This window comes from Dipodomys spectabilis, unplaced genomic scaffold, assembly GCF_019054845.1.
Source record: "Dipodomys spectabilis isolate Male_0828 unplaced genomic scaffold, ASM1905484v1 ptg000096l, whole genome shotgun sequence".
NCBI classification, from domain to species: Eukaryota; Metazoa; Chordata; class Mammalia; order Rodentia; family Heteromyidae; genus Dipodomys; species Dipodomys spectabilis.
In genome coordinates this window covers 11,066,458-11,090,128 of record NW_024870773.1, presented here as the reverse complement: position 1 = coordinate 11,090,128, position 23,671 = coordinate 11,066,458, and the positions used below count along the sequence as shown (strand labels likewise).

The window sequence follows — 23,671 nt, the reverse complement described above, 5'->3', positions numbered from 1 at the left end:
AGAGACTAGGAGGACTATTTCAAACCAACTGGGGAAAAAAATCTTTAGATACCATCTCAACCAATAAAAAGGTGGACGTGGTAGTGCATGCCTATCATCCCAGCTACATGGGAAACATAAAAAGGATGATCACTGATCACTGTCCAGGCCAGTCTGGGTAAAAAGTAAGACTATTCAAAAAATAATAACAAGAAAGGCTAGAGGCATGCCTCAAGTAGCAGCGCATCTACCCAGCAAGCACAAGGCCCTGAATTCAAACCCTAGTGCTACTGGATTAAACAAAAACTCATCCAATAAACAAGTAGCCTTAGTAAATAACTATTCATTAAGTCCTGTGCTACTTTAATTAAATTCAAGGCTAAGTAAGTGTATAGTATGCTGCATGTGGTAAAATATCACCTCTTTAAAAATTGGCACTGAGATGGAGAAAACACTCCAAAAATTCATATGGAACAACAAAAGACATAGAATAACCAAAGCAATTCTAGGCAAAATAACAGCAATGCAGGTAGTATTACAATACCAGATTTCAAACTCTACTACAGCTATAGTAACAAAAACAGCTTGGTATTGGCACAAAAACAGACCCAAAGATCAATGTAACAGATTAGAAGACCCAGAAATAAAACAACATACTTACAGGTTTCTGATATTTGACAAAGAAGCCAAAGGCATACAGTGGAAAAAACATAGCCTCCAACAACTGGTGTTGGGAAAACTGGTCAGCCATATGCAGAAAACTAAATGTGCATCCCTGCTTGTCACTATGCACTAATAATCAATTCAAAGTGGATTAAAGACCTCAATATCAGACCCAAAACTCTGAAACTACTGCAAGAGAGTAGGAGAAACATTAGAAATTATAGGTATAGACAGGAACTTCCTGAATAGAGTCCTAGGGGCACAACAGATAAGAGAGAGACTCAACAAGTGGTACTACGTTAAAATAAAAAGTTTCTGCACAGCTAAGGACATAGTTACTAAACTAGAAAGACAGCTAGCCAATTGGGAAAAGATCTTTACCAGCAATACATCAAAGACATAATATCCAATATATACAAGGAGCTCAAGAAACTAATCCCTCCCAAACTTAATACACCATTTACTAAATGAGCAAGGGAGCTAGGAGAGACTTCTCCAAAGAATGGCAAAGAAACACACGAGGAAATGCTCCTCCTCTCTGGCCACCCATAATGAAAATGCAAATCATAACAACTCTGAGATTACATCTCATTCCAGTTAGATTGGCCAACATTTTGAATCTTAACAACAACAAATGCTGGTGGGGATAGGGAACCCTACTGCACTGCTGGCGGGAACATAAACTGGAATGCAGTTTTTGAGCTTCCTCAAAAAAACTAAACTTAGACCCATCCATACCACTCCTTGGCATCTCCCCTGAGTATCATGAACCAGGATAAGGACATCTTCACATCCATGTTCAGTGCCCGGCTATTCACAGTAGCCAAGATATGGAAACAACCCAGATGTCCCACAACAGATGAGTGAATCAAAAAAAAATTTGGTATCTATATACCACAGAATTTTACACAGCTATTAGAAAGAATAAAATAATGTCATTTGCAAGGAAATGGATGGAACTAGAACAAATCATGTTAAGTGAGGTAAGCCAAGATCAGAGAGACAAATGGTGCGTAGTCTCTCTGATAAATGGAAGTTAGATCTAAAACTGGATATGACAAATTAAACAGGATACTAGATACTCATATACAGTGAGACCAAAAGAGGTAGTTTTAGGAGAGAATCACAAAAGTGCAATGCCTAAGTGCTTCTTGATATTTATGTAAAATATACATACTGAAAGGAACTCCAAAGATATGGAAACAAAAGACTTTTTAAAATATACTTTTTCTTTTTCTGAAGATTCTGTATCCTTTCCCTTACATACAGGGTATTCACCTGCATATCTGTGGGGGGGCACGGGGGAGGGCACAGAATCCAAGGATAAAGGGTGAAAAGGTGAAGCAATGGAGCACACTGGACATTAATGAGAGTGAACTATACAACTCATGGGCAGAGATGGAAGGGAAGGACTGGGAGAGAATGAGGGAACAGATGAGTGTGTGAAAGGAAATATACTTATTACCTGACATGTGTGTCACCCCGCTGTATATCACCTCTATAATAACAATAAATTCTAAAATTTGGTATTTCGGCTACATGTGGTAGCACATGCTATAATCTCAGCACTAAGATGGTTGAGGCAGGAGGTTCCTAAGTTTGAGACTAGTCTGTCCTCATCATTCCTCTGATTTTCAATAAGACATATATATAATTAATATGGACCTAAGCTTTATATCGTTATTGATACTTCACCCAAGAAAAATAAATCTATGAGGATTTTTGTTTTCAGCAGCATTAGACCTATGTGGGAAAATCTGAGTTAAATACAATATGTATTTTATCTTGATGGATGGGAATCTGATTTAAGTTTTACAAATTTTGGTCTCAAGATACATCACACTTATTCCTCAATGGTAATTTAGCCTGTCAAAGACAAAAAACAAATAATCTAATCAATCAAACAAACAAAAATCAAACGAAACTAAAGAAAAATAAAGTAAAAGTGAAACTCATGATTCATTAAGTGTCTAGTAAATGAAGAAAAATGATTTTCTCTTAAAAACTAATTCAGGGAGATCATCAGAGGAATGATAAATGAGTCAAAAGCCATCTTAAGTGACTCCTACTTTAATGCTCCTTGAAAACAAAAGGAATTTGGGACCAGAATAAACAATCAAAAAAGCCACAATAGTCTGTAGCTGGGATGTGGCCTCAGTGACATGCACTCTGCCTATCACATGTAAGGCTCTGGGCTCAATCCCCAGCCCCATAAACAAGCAAAAAACCATTCTGGCATAAGTAGTCTGTCTTACTACTTGGACTTAACTCAACTTATGAGCCAGATACTTGGATCAAATATTTGGAATGAAAGCACAAAAGCGTTTCTATGTCAAGACACACTTACCAAATAGTGATCTAGGCTTTTTAGCAATGAACCTAAGGCTATTTTTAATGTCTTGATTGACATTTGTACCTTGATAGTGTTGAAACCAGTACAGTAGAGTTTAAATTAATCAAAGCCACAACACCTTAACCATATTATCTTTTTCTGGCAAGAACAGAATTTCACTAGGCAAAATGTTCAGACAATAACCACTCTGCTTTAGGAAAACAATGAAACACTATAGCCTCAGTCTCTTTCTTCCCTTATTCCTCTGCCAGGGTTAATGTCTAGTATATTGCCATTGCCAGCCTATAGTGAGTTATCCCAGCTTCCCTCCCAGGGTGGTGTGAGAAGGCTAAACTGGGTGTCAGTGGCTCATACTGTAATACTCAGGAGGCTGAGCTCTAAGGATTGCAATTCAAAGCTAACCTAGGCAACAAAGTCTATAAAATGCTTATCTCCAATTAAGCACCCAAAAAGCTAGTAGTAGAGCTGTAGCTCAAGTGGTAGAGGGCTACACTTGAGCAAAAAAACTCAGGGACAGCACCCAGATCCTGATTTCCAGACCTAGTACCAGCAAAAAAAAAAAAAAAAAAAAAAAAAGAACAAAAGAACTAAAATATTCAGTGTATATTGAAAAAAATATTTAAGACAGTTATACATAAGGGAGGTTAAGAAATGTAAAAGGAGGTAAGGTTTCTAGGTATCACTGAGATAGTAAAATATTTACACCAGTAGACTATAATATACTACAAATAACATCTAACATAGCCAATAAAAAAAGCTATATAAACTGGGCACTGGTGGCTCATGCCTATAATCCTAGCTACTTAGGAGGCTGAGATCTGAGGATCAAGATTCAAAACCAGCCTCGTCAGGAAAGTCTGTGAGACTTTTTTTTTTGGGGGGGGGGGGGACGGTCTAGTCGTGGAGCCTGAACTCTGGGCCTGGGCGCTGTCCCTCTGCTCTTTAGCTCAAGGCTAGTGCTCTATCACTTGAGCCACAGTGCTACTTCCGGCTTTTTTCTTTTTGCTTATGTGGTGCTGAGGAATCGAACCCAGGGCCTCATGCATGCAAGGTAAGCGCTCTACCACTGAGCCACCTTCCCAGCCCTCTGTGAGGCTTTTATCTCCAATTAACCACTAGAAAACTAGAAGTGGTGCTGTGGCTCAAAGTGGTAGAGAGCTAGCTAGCCTTGAGCAAAAAGAACTCAGGGACAGCGCCCAGGCCCTGAGTTCAAGCCTCACAATCAGTGGGAAAAAAAAGAAAAAAGAAAAAGAGAATCCTGCTGTACATTTCCCACTAATAGTCTCTCATTCTGATTCCTAAAAAGGAGTATTTTATTCCCCATCATCTACTTGCTCTCCTCTTGGTACCACCACTGGAACATGTGATGAGGTCTACAAAAACAAGAAGCAAACACAATAAATCCAAAATGTTAAGTGATACGACAAAATTAACAGGACTTAAGAAACAAAGGACTTCCACTCATCTGGTGGAATCATTACTAAATAACCCCATGCTGCTGATCATATGTATGGTATACATAGCACACCGGAGGGAAACCAGGAGGATGACACAGAACTGGAGGGAACCAGGGAAAACATATACCAGCGGGATCCATCAGCTGCACTGGGCATTGACCAAAATGAACTAAGCGGACTGGGAAGGTGGCTCAGTGGTAGAGCGCTTGCCTTGCATGCCTGAGGCCCTGGGTTCGATTCCCCAGCACTACATAAGCAAAAAGAAAAAAAGCCGGAAGTGGCGCTGTGGCTCAGGTGGTAGAGCGCTAGCCTTGAGCTGAAGAGCTGAGGGATAGTGCCCAGGCCCAGAGTTCAGGCCCCACAACTGTACCCAAAATGAACTAAGCAACACAATGGCAGTGATGGGAGGGAGGGAACAAGTGGAAAGAGAGAACAACTAATGCTATATAAAATGAAAGAAACGTACATATCACCCAATGTGGAAGAAATAACTGTATTGCAAAGCTCACAGAACTCATAAATGTTATAGATCATGATAGACAATTCTCTCCATGAAGGTTAGAATGTGTTTGTGACTTTAACTAAGCATAACTATCCCACAATACTGTGAAATTTGGGAAATTATGTAACCACTTAATCACAATAAAAAATTTGGAAAAAACGAAGCAAATACAAATATCGTATTATTTCTGTACATATAGAAGTACGTGCAGAAGGGGTTGGTGATGTGATATTTTTAAAATTCTTATTAGGTATAGAGAGATGGGTAATGAGTAATAAGTTCTTTTTTATTGTGAAAATACTGTACAGAGGGGTTACAAGATAATGGGCAAGATAATGAGTACATTATGAATAAGTTCTATTTCTACCCTTTCTTCTTCTTTTGTCTATTCAAACTATCATCTTTAAAAACAGTATCTCTATATGTCAAACATGTATCATAAATTTACTGATAACATCTGTTTCAAACACACAGAAAAATGTTTTCATCACAAATGTGTCTGAGGAAAAAGATACTCTGACCTCAATACTATACAATGCATATATTATCAGAACATTATATACTATTCATAAATATGTATACTTTTTATGCACCAATTAAAAGTTTAATAAAAGAATGAGTTTCCATTTATGATTACAGGCTCATATCTGTAATTTTAGCTACTCAGGAGGCTAAGATATGGAGGACTGTTGTTTGAGTCCAGCCCAGGGACAATAGTTGGAGAAATTCCATCTCCCAATATGCCAGCAAAAATGATGGGATAGAGGTGTGGCTCAATCTTGAGCAAGCAAGACATTCAAGTGCAAGGCTCTCAGTTAAAATCTCATTCTAGGAACCTCTCCAAAAGCCCCCAAAGAAACAACTGTATAAGAGTAACGTTTATCCAGGTGTGCCTAAACTCCCAGCTACTCCAGAGGTAGAGGAAGGGGATTGAAATCTGAGGCCAAACCAGGCAAAAGCACAAGACCTCTCAGAAAAACAAATCAAAATGAGTGAGCATGGTTCAAGTAATAGTCCCTGAGTTGGATCCCCAGTACCTCACAAAAGCAAAGTTAAAGTTAGAGTTTCTTCTACCCATTTCTACTTTTCAACACATGCATATCTGTCAAACTTAACAGTTTATTCTCTATTAACTTTTCTCTGTTTACAGAATTTTGCTTTATACAGTTATATTTGATCTATGTGATTACTGGAACTTTAAAATTAATTTATGGGGTCCTTTGAATAGAGTTCTATATGAACAGATGCTTAGTTGACCTTCATTAATATTTATGGAATTCCATTAATCCATATATTCACCCACTGGTAATTTTATTTTTGTTCTAAAGCTGTTTTTCTACCATATGAAGGATTGTGTCAGACAGAAAAATAGCCATAAAAACAATTAAGCTCTACTTTCTGGAACCTGGAAACACAGCCCTGAAAAATACAGAAAAAGACCTTACTTTCACGGACTCACACACTATTGGAAGAAAGCAAGCGTGGACAAGATTAATAAATGTATTACTATTAAGTAAAGCAATGTAACCAGACAAAGTGTGTAGAGTGTGTGTGTGTGTGTGTGTGTGTGTGTGTGTGTGTGTGTGTGACAAAATGAGAAAAAATTATCAGGGCTTGGAAAATGTCTTCTCTAAATGTATACTCAACTTTTCCTAAAATCAGCAACAACTGTCTTTTCGTATTCCATTTCTTTTGAAAATACTGATTAACTTAAGAGAACTTTGTAGACTTTGGACAGCCCCATTCTTGAGGAATGGGAATGGTATAACTATGTTGATTCAATCTTTCCTTTGGACATCAGACTTTGGGTGGTTCAGTAATACAGCATTTTCCATGCATTATAAATTAAGTATAAGTGACTCCATTAGAAAATGGAAAGGAAAGCATAGAATTGCTACTGAATTTAAATAGAAATCAAAATTGAGATAATTTTATACAATATTGCTAACGTAGTAAAACTGTATTTAAAACTTACTTTGAAGTGTTTCATGTTCAGTTCTAGTCAATTCATCTTCCTTTTCCTTCAATCTTGTCTCTTTATATTTCGCATAAAACTGCCCAGCATCCTTAAAAAAGAAGTTATAAGTCAACACAAAAATCAGTTTGCTTTGACAACATTTTCTCTTTAGCTGTTTTTAAAATAGTGCACTCATAAGTAACTTTTTGTTTTCAAATCTTACAATGAACATAAGCAATAGAATATTTTTCTGTGATTTTTTTTCTCTTGGAGAGAGCCAAGTGCAGAACTACACATGCATAAACTTAAGTAATTTCTTTATCTCATATATGAAAAACCCTCCATTTCCTGTTTTCTTCCATTGTATGACTTAAAAAAATTATACTACTGGGCTGGGAAGGTAGCTCAGTGGTAGAGCGCTTGCCTTGCATGCCTGAGGTCCTGAGTTTGAGTTCTCAGCACCACATAAGCAAAAAGAAAAAAGCCGGAAGTGGCGCTGTGGCTCAAGTGGTAGAGCGCTAGCCTTGAGCTGAAGAGCTGAGGGACAGCGCCCAAGCCCAGAGTTCAGGCCCCACGCCGGACCCAAAATAATAATAAAAAAATTATACTACTGGGTGGACAGGCAACAGAAAAACTTATTTGCTGACTTGGGTTATTTGCAATAGTAAATTATACTATTGTGATTGAAGAAGTACTTTTACATTAGTCCTTTAACTCCAGTAGGTTTTAAATATCTCTAAATGCAAATTTGATAACTACACACACATGACCATTTAGATATAAGCACAAAGCTGTTAGTCCTTCCATTGTTAGAAACCAGTACAAAACAGATATGGGAGGACATACACTACATACTCAGGTGTCAGGATACATTGGCTAAAGTCTCAATGAGTGCCACAAAGGTAAGAGTTTAGCTCAGTGCATCTCCCTGCCCCCAAGAGAGTAATCATAACAATGAAAATAAACAAGCTTATGCTCTAGGCATATGATGACCCCGACAATGAATATAAGCTTATTATACTCCTTGACTTCATATTATACAGCAAATATCATCTACTTTTAGCCAGAGTATTCTGCTCCTTCACAATTAGTTTTTTTTCCCATCAGTCGTAGGGCTTGAACTCTGGGCCTGGGCACTGTCCCTGAGCTCTTCACCTCAAGGCTAGTGCTCTACCACTTGAGCCACAGCACCAATTCTGACTTTTTCTGCTTATGTGGTGCTGAGGAATTGAACCCAGAGCCTCATGCATGCGAGGTAAGCACTTTACCACTGAGCCACCTTCCCAGCCCACAATTACTTAAAAAAATTTTTTTGTATATATATTTTATTGTAAAAATACTGTACAGAGGAGTTACAGTTACTTGAATAAGGTAATGAGTACATTTCCTATCGAGCATTATTACCTCCTCCTTTGTTTTTCCCCTACCATCACTTCCCTCCTCATCTCCCCAACTCCTCCCCCCACCCCAAAGTTGTAAAGTTCATTTTCAACATAGTGTCTTGTACACATTGTTACCATGGGTTAACCTGAATCCTTATTTCAGCATTTTGTTATTTCCCTTTCCCTTCCCAAATTAGAAAAATGTATATACAAGATGCAGGGCACCAGAATCAAATACAGTAAAAACAGGGGTTATACCATGTGGGAAGAATCACAATTACTTTAACAAACTCTCTTTCATCCTTGAAAAGTCTGTTCAAGTACCAGCTCCTTTATGTTCTCCAGAATAGAGCAATTCTCTCTTGTGTACTAGGCCTGTAAATAATTACAACAATAAGGTATTCCTAAACCATTGCATCAATATAGTAAAGCTATTTCTCTTGGTTCTTTCCATCCTGATTTTTATATTACTGCATCATTTCTAGCACAAAAGTTCCTACAAACCTTGGCCAGCTAAGCAGTGATACATTTTGAAAAGCAAATGGTCATGCATCCAACTTATTCATCCTTCCATGACCATAAACATAAAGATTACATTTAAAAGTCAACAGGATTTTAAAGGTTTTATGTCCCATTAATGCCTCTCCGTTCCCCTTTTAAAAAGCTCCCAATTCTAGAGAAATATTTTATATTTAGTCATATCAGTCACATATACCTTTGTGTGAATAAATGAGTGAGCTTGTTTGCTTTTTTCCATATAGTAAGTTTTAATAGGGAAGAAGAAAAGGGCAGCAAGGCACTAGCTCCTTGGGGAATAGGAAATGTGGCAACATTAAAAAGAAAGATAAATGTTGTTTGTGAGAGGTGAAAGAAGGTAGGTTGAAATCAATCACAATATTAGTCAGATATAGTGACTAAGGACTATTTTTTTTTTTTTGAGAGAGAGAGTACCATAATGTAGTCCAGGCTGGCCTTAAACTCATGATCCTCTTGCCTTAGTCACCCAAGTGTTAGAATTACAGGTGTACAGCACCACAAAAGAACAAAAGCTCCAGCTATATGGAGCTTCACCTATACTATATAGGTGAAGCTTTCAGCTCTTCCATTTTACCACTCTATGACATTCAGCATATTAACTTTTTTATGGATCAATACCTAATTCATAGGACTACTGTGATGATCACATGGGTCAATATTTGGGAGACACTTAATATGTGTCTTGTACATGGTCATGTGTTTTATCGTTACTTGGATTAGAAACAAGTTCTCTCTTTCATGCTTTATATTTCACCAAAATGCTTTTTATTTTCTTCTTAATTACTTTCGAATTATAGTTAAAACATGCCTTTTCTAAGAAACATTATTCCCTCAACAAACTAACAATCTCAAATAATTTTATTTACTCAGTATTTCCTTCCAGTCATCTTTATATATAGCATGGTATACCACATTTTTTAAAGCACACTGCCAAAAGGAAGGCTATAAAAGGAAAGTGATCAAATGGTGAGGCAGCTTGAAATTGTCTCTTAGCAGGGACTGGGAATGAGAAGATTAGGGACAACCTGGTAACTACCGCAGTCTATTTTAAGGGTCATTACTGAAAAAAATGGTGTAAATTACCATATACAATTCTGGAGATGAAAGTTTTGATTTTGGATAAATATAAGGAACTGTTTATCTTTTTTTTTTTCTCCCTCCAGTCCTGGGGCTTGAACTCAGGGCCTGGGCACTGTCCCTGAGCTTCTTTTTGCTCAAGGCTAATACTCTACCACTTGAGCCACAGCACCACTTCCAGCTTTTCTGTGTATGTAGTTCTGAGGAATTGAACTCAGGGCTTCATGCATTCTAGGCAAGCACTCTACCACTAAGCCACATTCCCAGCCCCAGGAACTGCTTTTTAATAATTAAAATTAGCTAAAAATAAAATAGTTTGATTCTGCTGGTAGCTATCTACTGGTAGAATTTGGGACTACAGTAGTTGGCTGTTCATTGTGATTCATGTACTCAAAAGGGGTTAAAAAGATCAAATGTTTCAACCTTTTCCCCCTCCTATTCTCCCTTAGGGGAAATCTGTTTAGTAGAGAAAATAAACACAAAAATTATTTGAATCCAGAATATACTCTGGTCTACCTAGACAGAAATTACAGATTTCTGTGGATAAAAACATTATATCTCTCCTGAAGCTTTTGCATCATGGCTGTTACATGATAAAGTTTAATATGTAGTATATATAGATACTTATTTTAATTAATTTAAGTGACAAAATAAAGTGGCGAACTGGTATTGTGTGTTTGCTTTCACTTCTCCATATAAACTTTGAAATATTAAGCAATCTAAGTTTAGAAAAGGGCTCTGATCTAAAGTAGGAGAAGTAGACAAAAATATGAGAACAAGAAATGTGGTTGAGCTCTCAGGCAAGGTAGCTAGAAAAAAGATGGCAGATACTCCATGCCTTCTGGATTGTTTCACTGTACAAATTTCTTTTGAAGATTACAAAGAGCTATCAACACCAAAAAAAATACATATATTAGTTACTTTTGTGTCTCTGTGATCAAATGTCTGAGAGAACAACATAAAGGGATTTAAGATTTATTTTGGCTCATGATTTCAGAGGGTTTATTCAGTCCATGGTTGTTTATCCCTATGTATTTAGAACATCATGGGGCAGGGCTGTGTGGCAGTCTGTTCATCTCATGGAAGACAGAAGCAAAAAGAGGGAGAGAGTCCTGGGCTAGAGACAAGATACCACAAAGGATGTTCCCCCAGTGACCTTCTTCCTTCATCTAGGCTCCACCACCTACACTTTCCAGAAACTCCTAAAATGCCTCCATCATTGGATAGCGTAAGGCTTTAACATATGAGCTTTTATAGGACATTTCACATTCAAACCATAGCAATACTGTAAGTAAATTTCTGAAAAATCTGCCTATAAAGTCAAGTGGTCTATATTAATTTTTGTTGGTCCACTGACTAATACTCTAATCTCATAATCATACGTAATAAGTAATAAAATAATAAACCTTAAATTTGTTTAAGTAAGAGTCAATGTTTATGCACAGAACTACTAACATTGAATTCATAATAGGTTAACAAAAATAAAACTGAAAACCAGAAGCTATGCCTTCTTCTGCTTGAGACAGTCCCATTCAACCTTACTAAAAAGAGAGAGATAAAGCCTAAAAGCTACTTTTCCATTTAGGCTGAGACAGAAGAGGCTGCAGATACTGCTTACCTCAAATTCAATTCAAGAATCCTTCTAGAACTTTCATAAAAATTACCATCAGCCTGAACACTGATGGAGTTTAAGATCTAACAGCTTATTGTACTCACTAGACAGCTCTAATTATTTACTTGTTGGGGGGAAAAACCCAACTTCTTTTACCTTTTATATTTATTTTGAGACAAGGTCTTGCTATATAAGCCTAGGTTATCTCACATCAAGATCTTCCTTCTTCAACAGCCTCCTGAATACTGAATTCATAGAGGTGTATAACCAAATACAGACTAGCTTTTTGTTTTGCTTTTATTTTTTGGCCAGTCCTGGGGCTTGAACTTTGGGCCTGGGCACTGTCCCTAAGCTTCTTTTGCCCAAGGCTAGTACTCTACCACTTGAGCCACAGCGCCACTTCTGGCTTTTTCTCTTTCTGTGGTACTGAGGAATCAAACTCAGGGCTTCATGCATGCTAGACAAGCACTCTACCACTAAGCCACATTCCCAGCCCCCAGACTAGCTTTTATATTTCTGGTATGCTAATACTTTTATCTGCTGTAAGTTTCATTTTTTTTATTGTGAAAATACTGTACAGAGGGGTTACAATTACATGGGCAAGATAATGAATACATTTCTTATCAAGCATTGTAGCCTCCTCCTTTGTTTCCCCTTCCCATCCTCCCTGCAACTTCCCCCCCACCAAAGTTGTAAAGTTCGTTTTCGACATAAGGACTTGTACATCTCATTGTTGCAATGGGTCCACCTGTATCCCTTTTTAAACGATTTGTTTATCCCCTTCCCCTCCACAAATTATACCGACATCAAATACAGTGAAAGCAGGGGTTATACCGTGGGGGCGGGACATACAAAGCAACAAAGAATAATCTTATAAATGTGTTAGAAACAAATGCATGAAAGAAAAAAACATTTTAATACATATCTTAGGGTTCATTTCCCTAACATCAACTTATCTGACCTTTTCTACTTGACTCAGACATATATTAGTTATTGCAAATAAGGGAAACCATGGGACCTATGTTTCTTTGGGCCTAGCTTACTTCACTTAATATAATTTTTTCCAAGTCTTTCCATTTCCTAACAAATAGGGCAATGTCATTCTTTCTGAAGGGGCATAAAATTCCATTGTGTATATATACCACATTTTCTTGATCAATTCATCTACTGAGGGGCATCTGGGTTGGTTCCAACTCTTAGCTATGGTAAATAATGCTGCAATAAACATAGTCGTGCTGGTAGCTTTAGTGTGATTTTGTTTGTGAACATTGGGGTAAATGCCCAAAAGTGGGATTGCTGAGTCATAGGGGAGCTCTATGTGGAGTCTTCTGAGGAACCTCCATACTGCTTTCCAAAGTGGTTGAACAAGTTTAAACTCCCACCAACAATGCAGTAAGGTTCCCTTCTGGCCACATCCCCTCCAGCATTTGTTGTTATTAGAGTTCTTGATTATAGCCATTCTAACTGGGGTGAAGTGGTATCTCAATGTTGTTTTGACTTGCATTTCTTTTGTAAGTTTCATTTCTATCATTAGATAGTGTCACTTTGAGAAAATTGTTGTACTAATATGAGACTTAAGTACTTTTTGGCTATGAAACCATACCTAATTAAGATTTTCTGGCTTTTAAACTTTTCCGTATCTAGCAACAAAATCAGAAAAATCCTCTTTATATTTTGTCTTTGAATTCTGGAATATTTGTAGCTTATGTCCTCTTTCTAGAAGGCAGGAAGACAGGAAATTATGTCTTATGAGATTTTTTTTTTTCCTGCATCCCTTTGTGTTTTGTAGTACACTTTCAGCAATACAAAAATTCAGATCAGCTTTTCTATCCCTTCTCATTTGTTTATGTAAAATGAGTTTATCTGGAAAGTTTTTTGTTTTTAATTTAATTTTCTGAGTATTGCCAGGTGATGGTGGCTTACACCTGGAATCTTCACTATTCAGGAGGATAAGATCTGAGAATTAGGCTTTACAGAGAGCTGGGGCAGGAAAGTCCAGCAAAATCCATGAGACTCTAACCTCAAATTAACCAACAAAAAACTGGAAGTGGAGCTGTGGCTCAAGTGTTGAGTACTAGCCTTGAGTAAAAAAGCTCAGGGACAGTGCCCAGGCCCTGAGTTCAAAGCCTCAGGATGTGCAAACATGCTCACGCATGTGTGTGCGTGCGTGTGCGCGCGCACACACACACACACACACAGGTTTCAGAGTATTAAAAATAAACTGCCTTATCCTTTGGAAAACTTCTGTTTAAGCAGAAAGGCAGGCAACTCAGCTTCTAACAATGTCTCCCCTAGTCTTTTAGAAGCTTTCCCCCTGCTAATTATCTGTGAATGTTTTGTTTGTTTTGTTTCTGACAGAGGTCCACCAAGCAGAGCAAAAGGGCTAGAAAGGAAGAGCCCTGATTGTAAAGTGGTGACCTCCAAGCTAGTCCACCACAGTTGTAGTTTCAAAGGCAGCTGCTTCTTGGGAGAGAGGATGCGTTTATTTATAGAAATTCCTATATAGAGTAGGATAGTATTCTTTCTATTCTTTCAGGGAACTTCAATGTTTTTAAAAAGCTAGAGATTTCCCCCTTAGCTACTGCTCCTACATAACCTTTAACCCCTGTTGGAAATGAAAGTACACACACTTGAAATGTCCTATAAAAATTTTCATTTCAACTTTATATTAGATGAAAATGTACATTAGGTAATGAATTTGCCAATGAGTTTTCTGTTACTTTACTGAGAAATGAAACTTAGCAGGTAGAGAGAAAATTGAATAGTGAATTCCCCCCAAATCAAGCAAATTATATCAAACAAATTCTGAGTAGTTAAGGCTTGTTTCATCAGATAAATGTGGACAATTATAACTATGTGATTTAAACTGGTAATCACTGGAGATATTTGACACTTTGATTTCATGTGCGAATCGGTTCTTCATTTAAATGATTATGGGTTCAAATATATGAAGTTCTAACACATTGACAAAAATTTAGTTAAGTTAAACTGAAAGTGTCATATAATATTGACTGTTTTTTAACCTTTGCTACTTTTATCACTACAGAAAATATAATTAAAAATATCCCATGGTTGGAACTGTAGTGTGTGTGTGTGTGTGTGTGTGTGTGTGTGTGTGTATGTGTGTGTGTGTTCCAAAATGGAAATTATGGAAGAATAATTTTCTGGGGCTGTTAATTTCTTTTTTACTGTCTTTAGAGAGTTGTGCAAAGAAGTTATCATCTAACAAAGCAGTTTATAAATATAATTTATCTTTATCAATGTCACCCCTTTCAACATTTTCACCCATCCCTCTGCTATGTCTCCCTTCCTTCACTCCTCTTAATTTTGTAGGATATACGTTGGGTCATTGTGTGCATTTCCCCGCCCTTTTCCCCTTTCCTCTTGACCCCCATTTGGATATCTATTTCATTGTGTTTTATTTTGCTGAACTTTTGATCTTGGCTTTCTACGGAGTTATATTATTTGAGATCTCCCTTGAATATGTCATATTTCAGTTAATATTTGTATACACTTGAATAGGGAGATAAAGTTTGGTCAGATTGCAAGAGAATATGTATCCATTAATAAAATGTAATAAAAGCTGGGCAATGGTGACTCATGCTATAATCCTAGCTACACAGGAGGCCAAATCTGAGAATTATGGTTTGAGTCTGTGAGACTCATCTTCAGAAATGAAGCTGTGGCTCAACATGTTAGAGCTAGCTTTGAGCACAAAAGCTCAGGGATATCACACAGGCTCTGATTCAAGCTCCACGACTAACAAAAACCCAAAATGAACTGTAATAAAAGGTAAGGGTGTGTGTGAACATGATTCAAGCACTCTATACTCATGTGTGAAAATAAAATGAAACATTACAAATTGTTTAAAAGACGGGGAGCATGGAAGTAAGAAAGAGCATTAGAAGTGATGATTTTTTAAAATTAAAGTACATGTTATACATATATGGAAGTATCACAATGTAACATCCTTGTACAATTAAAATGCACTAATACGTCCTATGATGAGAACAGAATAATGGTTAGATGTCAAATATTCCAGCTAAACTCAAGCCTTGGAGCATATAAGCCCTCTTTTGATGTAGACCAATTTCCTTGATACAATCTAATTTATACCCCATGTCTCCTGCTGCTCATTCTACTTCCTTTCTTAACTAGCTGAGCAATCTCCTAGGTTCCCAACCTTCCCTATACATACTCATGTCTTGTATTCCTCTCCAATGTCCTTTTATCCCTTTAACCAAACACTAGCCCTCTGTCTACTCATTGATTTATACTTTCCACATTTTCATCAAAGAATCTTTTTCTTTCTGCTTCTGTGGGTACTTGAATAATATAGACAAATTTGGTGCTGGTGGCTCACGCCTGTAATCCTAACTACCCAGAAGGCTAAGATATGAGGATCATGGTTCAAAGCCAGCCTGTGAGACTCTTATCTTCAATTAACCACCAGAAAACTGGAAGTGGCACTGTGGCTCAAATGGTGGAGTGCTCCCCTTGAGGTGAAGAGCTTAAAGACAGTGTCCAGGCCCACAGTTCAAGCCCCACTACTGACACAAATATATAACACATTTACTTAAATATAGTAATCTCCATGTACCTTTTCCTTAAATACTGACCAATCTGGGAAAGATTTGATTGACATTAACATTATTGAACACTTTACAGATATAGTAACTTTCTCTGTAATCCTCCAATTCTTCTGAGAGTATCCTTTTTTCTTTTTTGGGGGGTAGGGGGTAATATCAAGATTTGAACTCAGGACCTTCTGCTGGCTAGACATGTATTCTATCACCTGTGCCAGCTCTTTTTTGCCTTATACATTTTCCAGATAGGGTATTTTGGGGGGGAGGAGGGAGCTGAGGTTGGCGTTACAACGTGATCTTTCTACCTATGCCTTCTGTGGAGCTGGGATTACAGACTTGGGTCACCACTCCTGGGCTTGGTGGTTGAGATAGGTCTTGCTAACTTTTTGCTAAACTGGATTAAAACTGCAATCTCCCTGTCCTAGGTAGCCAGGATTATAAGAGTGTACCATCATACCTGGCCCCTTATCCCATTATCTTTCCAACAACAAAACAAGAGCACAATTCAGTGCTGGTGGTAGGTAGTAAGGACCTTTTAAGAAAGCAATACTATAAAAGATATACTTTTACTTCTATCCTCTCTGATCAAAGAAAGCACTCGAGTATTTATTGCCATTTCATAGCCATTATGTACTTAGTAGCGTCCACTTCTAACACTTACCTTTAACCAATACGTGAGATAAAAACACTCTACTATTATATCAATCATTTTTATTCTGTCTAAATGTTCTTTTTAGATTTTTTTTATATAGATTTCTCTGTTGGAATACACGTTCTTAAATGGGTATCTAGAGACTTGAAAGATAGTCTTGTATGATATATGCTATGTGATACCCTCTTTTAAAAAAATAAAAATAAAAAGCTGTGGCATAATGTTTTCCTATGGTCTATTTCAGCCTTGCCACAGTATGATTTTATGAGAAGCACTATGTCTACAAAATTATCTTTGTATATTACCTAGCACACAAAGTGAGTACTTCAGGGTTAAGGGTCTATTCATCTTTCAAAACTCAACTCAAGTGGCTCCGCTTTTTAGTTCTCCTTGGTCATGCTAAAAGGGCAGACCATGCATCTTTGAGTATCTATAGAAATCATTATATGCATGTGAAGTTTATATACTGTAGGATATCATGGTGTTTTAACTCATCTGTTGTAATTGTAACTTAAGTAGCAGTAAGTCCTAGAAAGTATATTAATTTCTAAAGCCTCCTGTAATATCTTGTTTTCATAAGTACTTAATATATTTTTGTTAAACTGATGAAGAAGCTTTATACTTCAGATTTCATATAACTATTTTATTTGTAATATTATTTGGGGAGGGGAGAAAAGGAAAACATTAGGTAAATTAAGAAGGCAATGAGAAGTCTTCTTTGGGTTCTCTGGTGCTAAATAATAAACGAGAACTTGGGAGCTTAGGGTGACCCAAAGTATCACCTTTCCCAGTCCTAGTGGATAACTTTATATGTATATGAAGTAAAGAAATAGTTATTTAGAGAATGATGGTTAAAAAAAGAAGTTGGGAATTACTACCACAAAACTTAGGTATGGATCCTGCCACTATGCAGTTCACTTGATGGAAGCTTCTAAATCTCCTGCTTTCATATACTTGTACACAGTATTGGCCATTCCTCGGGTTCTTTGTTACTGTATGCTTGTACAACTGATTGTGATAGCTCTGGAAGCCGTTTGTCTCAGTTATAGCTGTTATTGTAATTATAGGATTCAATTAAGTATTATGTAAAGTTGAAATGTAAGTAACAAATAAGTGGGTTTTTTCTATAAGAAACAAGGTGAATGTTTTGGAAAGTTTGATATGAGTTGATAAAACTAGCTAGGCACCTGTGGCTCACACCTGTAATCTTAGCTACTCAGAAAGCTGAGATGTGAGGATCATGGTTCAAAATCAGCTACAGTAGGAAAGTCCTTGAGACTCTATCTCCAATTAACCACCAGAAAACTGGAAGTGGCATTGTGGGCTCAAAGTAGTAAAGAGCTAACCTTGAGTGAAAAAGCTCAGGGGCAGTGCAGACTCTAAGTTCAAGCCTCATGACTGAAAAAAAAAAAAAAAGAGTTGATAAAACTACTGTTCTAGGGAGCAAGTCATACTATCTAAAAGGATTATATATATTTATAGTGCTTCACCAAAGTCTAATTTGACCCTTCATTAAAGAAATCCTGACTGTAAATCTGTATCCAAAGAAAACAAATTACTGGTATGATTTATACAAGAGGACAAGAAACAACACGTAATCTCCTATTTAAAAACACAACAATGGTCTCAAATGACAAGGGTGTTCAATAAACATAAAGCACATTTTTTTAAGTTTCAGGTTATATGTGTGTGTATGTATAATTTATATTACAGATATTTTATGCTTGGTCTTTAGTAGGGCTGTTTTGACTACTTTATCAATTATCAATCCAGACTTCTTCCTTGTAAATTTCACAAGTATCACACTTAAGACTATCTCACAGAAGTAGCACATAAAAATTTCAGTTTGGGCTGGGAATATGGCTTAGTGATAGAGTGCTTGCCTAGCACATACGAAGCCTAGGTTCGATTCCTCAGTATCACATAAACAGAAAAAGCTGAAAGTGGTGCTGTGGCTCAAGTGGTAGAGTGCTGGCCTTGAGCAAAAGCAGCTCAGGGACAGTATCCAGGCCCTGAGTACAAACCCCAGGACTGGCAAAAAAAAAAAGTTTCAGTTTCAGTCTTTTGACAGACACATGGTCACGGTATAAAAGAAAGACAAAAATCTAACCCTAACAGCAACTATTTAGTATTGCTATGCTGCTGTAATTCATAAACTAGCGTTTATCAATCTAAAATACTTTCACTATTATAATTTGCATTAGAGAGAGCCTATTACGTTATGTTGTTACTGACCACCAGGAAAAGTAACATATTCCCCAAACAGAATTATAAATATTTGCTTAAACATAATCTTTTTTCTTCTAAGAATATATTTATCAGGAAGTCATAATTAGTGGAAAATAAAAGGTCTTAAAAGGCTAATAGGCAGAAAAATATTGAGAGGCAATTGGTGTGATGTTAAGAAAAACTTGAGAATTCAAACTGATCAGATAGTTAAAAAGGCCAAAAAGGTTTTGTATAATTTCTTACATTTGCATATTTTCTAAAAATTCATAATGAGATAAAATAATTGTTTAATCTGTTGGGTCTAGCTACTTTGGCAAGTTATCTTGCATGCTAACTAAAAAAATGCTAATTTTACAAAATAAGTCTTATTTCAAATTACTTAGATTAAAATGTCAAAACAAGTGTTTGAGATTGACATTTCATGTGGTAGTCTATTTATACTGCTCCATGAGTATTTTAGAATTCATCCATATTCTAGTTCTCATACTGAGTATACTCTAAAGCTGAACAAAAAGACCCAAAGATTTGCCCTAAAAATATCTTTATCACATATTCTTATAAACATACACTTTCCCCCATTCCCATTAATTCTTAACAACATAATATAGAAACAGTTTGGTCCCCTGTTCCCCCAAATTGGTTAAATAGCTAAAAACAAAACTTTCTCAATACTAAAACATTTCAATTTTTCTTTACTAATTGTAAACAAAATATAAGATTGGGTAAGAAATAATTAGTAACATGAATGAATCTCATAGAAAACTGCTAAATAATTGTTCAAAGGCTAGAGAAAAGCATACTAGTAATTTGAATTCCACTTTTTATCAAATACAAAATTTTTATTAAGAGAGGAAAAAGGAAAATAAAATATAAACGTTTGAATCATTAGTTATTGTAATAAGGCAAAATAGTTTTTCCTTTCTTCCTTCCATTCTCCCTCCCTTCCCATTTTTGTGCACTCTACACTTGAGCCATACCTCTTGTCTAGCTTTTTTCTGGTCAAATGGAGATGGAGTCTCACAGACTTTTCTACCCTGTTTGGTTTAAATGTGATCTCAACCAAGTTTCAAGCCTCACAGCAAGTAAGATTATGGTCATTGAGCAATATAAACTAGCAAAGCAATACTTTAATAAAAATATACGTACCTAACTAAATGTAAAACAAAGGGAAATTGCTATATAAATATACATATATATTCCCAGTACATTCTTTGATCAAGACTAATTTGAAATAGAAACTGATCACTGATTACCAGTAAAAACAAAATGTCCTTACTTCCCACAAAGTACAAATAAAATAGAATGTAATATTATGTTTTGTGTATAATTATACAAGTGTTTATGTAAAGAATTTTTATTTTAGGGGCTGGGAAGGTGGCTCAGTGGTAGAGTGCTTGCCTTGCACACATGAGGCCCTGGGTTCGATTCCTCAGCACCACATAAGCAGAAAAGGCCAGAGGTGGTGCTGTGGCTCAAGTGGTAGAGTGCTAGCCTTGAGCTGAAAAGCTGAGGGACAGTGCCCAGGCCCAGAGTTCAGGCCCCACGACCAGCAAAACAAACAAACAAACAAAACAAAAAAAAAAGAATTTTTATTTTAAATGTTATTAATGAGTAAAAAGATACTTGAGACCTGGTCCTTTTTACTGGGTATGTTTTTACTGATAACTGCAGATTAAACTTTTACTGTTTTTGTGTCTGTGCTAAAGACAGTATTTTTATTTCCTTTTTCCAACATACTGCAATTCTAAAGTGTTTTAAAAGAAAGTAATAATTATAAGAAAGACACAGGTGGCTCATGCCTGTAATCCTAGCTATTCAGGAGTCTGAGATCTGAGAATTGAGATTCCAAGCCAGCCTAGGCATAAAAATGTGAGACTCCAATTAGCTAGCAAAAGCCCCAAGTAAGGAAGGGTGGCTCAAGTCATAGAGTACTATGTAGAGCTTTAAGAAAAAAAAAAAATCCAAGCAAGAACACAAAGCCCTGTGTTAATGCCCTAGTACCAACACACACACACACACACACACACACACACACACACACACACACAAGAGAAAGATTATTATAGGAATAGGTGCTAAAATAATGTAGTATCAAAGTTAGGACTAACATTAAAATACAATTCAATCAACACTTTGCTCATATATTGTATATAAACATTGATATAGCAGACATGGGCATAATTTCATGAATAATTAAAAATGAAAGCATGTAATATTTTATGGAAGAAGTACCTGGATTAGATGAGGCAGTGCTTTTAGTGTTAGGCAAAACCAAATCCCCAGCTTGCACGGAAGCAAATCATGCCACTGTGGTTTTATTAGCAATCTGAAAGTGGGAAGAATCCAAAAACATCACCATATAGAAAAAACTGGGAAAGAAAGCATATTTTAAAACCTCACAAATTATTTTCTGAATGCCCATCTCAACAAATTAAAAGTATTTACTAAATACTTACCACTTATTCTGACGTATTCTAACATGAAATGCAATAGTTACAACAAATTCAATACATATAGCAAGTAAGAGAATCTAGGCCAAAATTTTGGGAAAGAGGCTCCAAACCAAATTATAAAGAAACAAAAGCTTTCTTTGTAACCTGGGCTATCATTGTTTCTGCAAAATGAATTCTTAAACCTTATGATTATTTCAGCTATAAAAGAGTAATCATCTTCAGTATTCCCAAGTGCTGACAAGCAGATATGAAGACTGTAGCATAAACAAACCAATACATAAAAATTAATGTCATTTGCAGTTCACTGACACATTATTCACTGAAGTCATCAGAATAGAAGCTGGGCAGAATAGTCTCTGATCTCCACCCTACATTGATCTAGTTTCTGCCCTGCTGTGTGACTTGTTTAAACCCTTTATTTCTTTCGATGAGTCAATAAAAGAAAATGGTGGCATCTTTCTGAATGAGTGCACTGTGTATCACTCATGGTCTCTCTAAGTGAAGAGATAGTATAATGCTTTGTTCCTAAAGTTTAGTGTAAAAATTTACAGTGCAAGAATATATATATACATATGTATGTATATATATTTAAATTATATATGTGTATATATTTATATTTATATGTGTGTATAGTTAAATTATATAGTACAAGAATATATATATACATATATACACATATATATATTCTTGCACTTTAAATTATATATATATATATATGTATATATATATATATATATATATATGGAGAGAAATATATAAGGAGAGAAAACTTGCAGGGATTATGCCCAAGGTTAGAATGTATTTTATAAACCATGGCACATTAGTCTTTATAAACCTACTATAGATGTAAATAACAAAATATCTGAAGTAGGTATCCATACAAAGTTGAAGCCCATTAAAGACATACTTAAGAGTTTTAAATTATACAGTATTTTTTATGCTCTTACCTTTCATTTTTTTCTGAAGCACTGAGTTTTGATATGTCCATACTTTTGCCGCCTGTTTTTTTTTTCTTTTCTCTCTTTTTTCTACTAAGAAGTTCATCCTTAATGTGGAAAGAATTGTGGACACAAGTTATCTTAATATGTACTCTTCAAAGGTTATCAGGACTCTTCTGTGAAGAGTAAGCCCTTTAGAGGGGTATTTATGCAAATATATGTAGGGTCCAACATAATTAAGTAAAACAATCAATCTTTCACAATAACTGTTGCCATGGTATCCAGGTCTTAAACACACATGAAGTTCAGCACTGTCAGTCATGTGCATCTCCATAGCAATCAAAGTTTTCTAAGAAGGCAAAGCATTCAATTTACTTTTTCTCATTCATGCAACTTTAATGTCACTTCAAATAAAATGAGTAAATAGATGCTAATTCATGAATAAATGTTTGATTGTCTTTAACAATAAAACTCCACAGCAAATAAACTCAAAGCACCATATTAAGCCAAGTATAATATTTTGGACACACTGATTTTTAAGTCATAAAATATATTCATTTAAATATTATTTAAATATTTTTAGAATATCCATTATATAAGGCCCATGACAAAAGGTTTCTAGAGTCAATCTTATATTATAAATAATTCTATTCAAAAGGTGATAATTACTAAAGTATGGCTCTCTCTCTACTACCTTGTGATTTTCAATGACATATTTGGGACTTTACAAAATTTTCTAACAGAAAAGCTCTATTTTTTTCAAGAATTAAAAAAATATTATGTGTTCTTAGAAATAAATCAAACAATAACTACTGTTTTTGTAAAACTATTAAAATGAAAAGTAGAAAAATTAAAATTTCAGCACTTGAGAAATAAATATCTGAAATTCCATATAAAACGAAGGAAGTCAGGTTATTTGATTTATCATCAATACTTACCAGCTGTTTTTCAAGGTAGATGGACCAAACCACAGCATAATGACCCACTGTGAGAATAATGAACAAGAGTAATGCCAGCTCAGCGTTGCTCATTTTTCTCACCCGCCTGTAGTAGAATACAGGCTGTCTCCAATCTGGAAGTCCATTGATCAGAATATCATCATACCTACAGTAACAAATATAACAGTTTTCATGGAGAGTTTAAGATAAAACAAAAAAAAAACTCTATTCATACCTATATTTAAAAAGAAAAATATTTTTTTCCAAATTGATACCGTTTATGTAGACTGCCAACATTACAATGTCTAGTCCATAGCTGAAATACTGACAACCTTCAAGAAGGCGCATACTACTAA

The 23,671-nt window shown here is 35.9% G+C and overlaps 1 protein-coding gene across 1 annotated transcript in view; it reads right to left on the bottom strand.

Moving 5' to 3' along the window:
* The window catches only part of Dnajc1 (DnaJ heat shock protein family (Hsp40) member C1), a 154,514-nt gene that overhangs the window by 58,035 nt on the left and 72,808 nt on the right, over window positions 1-23,671 (bottom strand). Inside the window, exons 4-7 of the mRNA XM_042686323.1 lie at window positions 23,316-23,481; window positions 22,387-22,484; window positions 21,219-21,312; window positions 6,930-7,020 (exon numbers count right to left, since the gene is read on the bottom strand). Coding sequence (XP_042542257.1) covers window positions 6,930-7,020; window positions 21,219-21,312; window positions 22,387-22,484; window positions 23,316-23,481 — 449 coding nt within the window. The remainder of the gene's footprint in view (window positions 1-6,929; window positions 7,021-21,218; window positions 21,313-22,386; window positions 22,485-23,315; window positions 23,482-23,671) is intronic.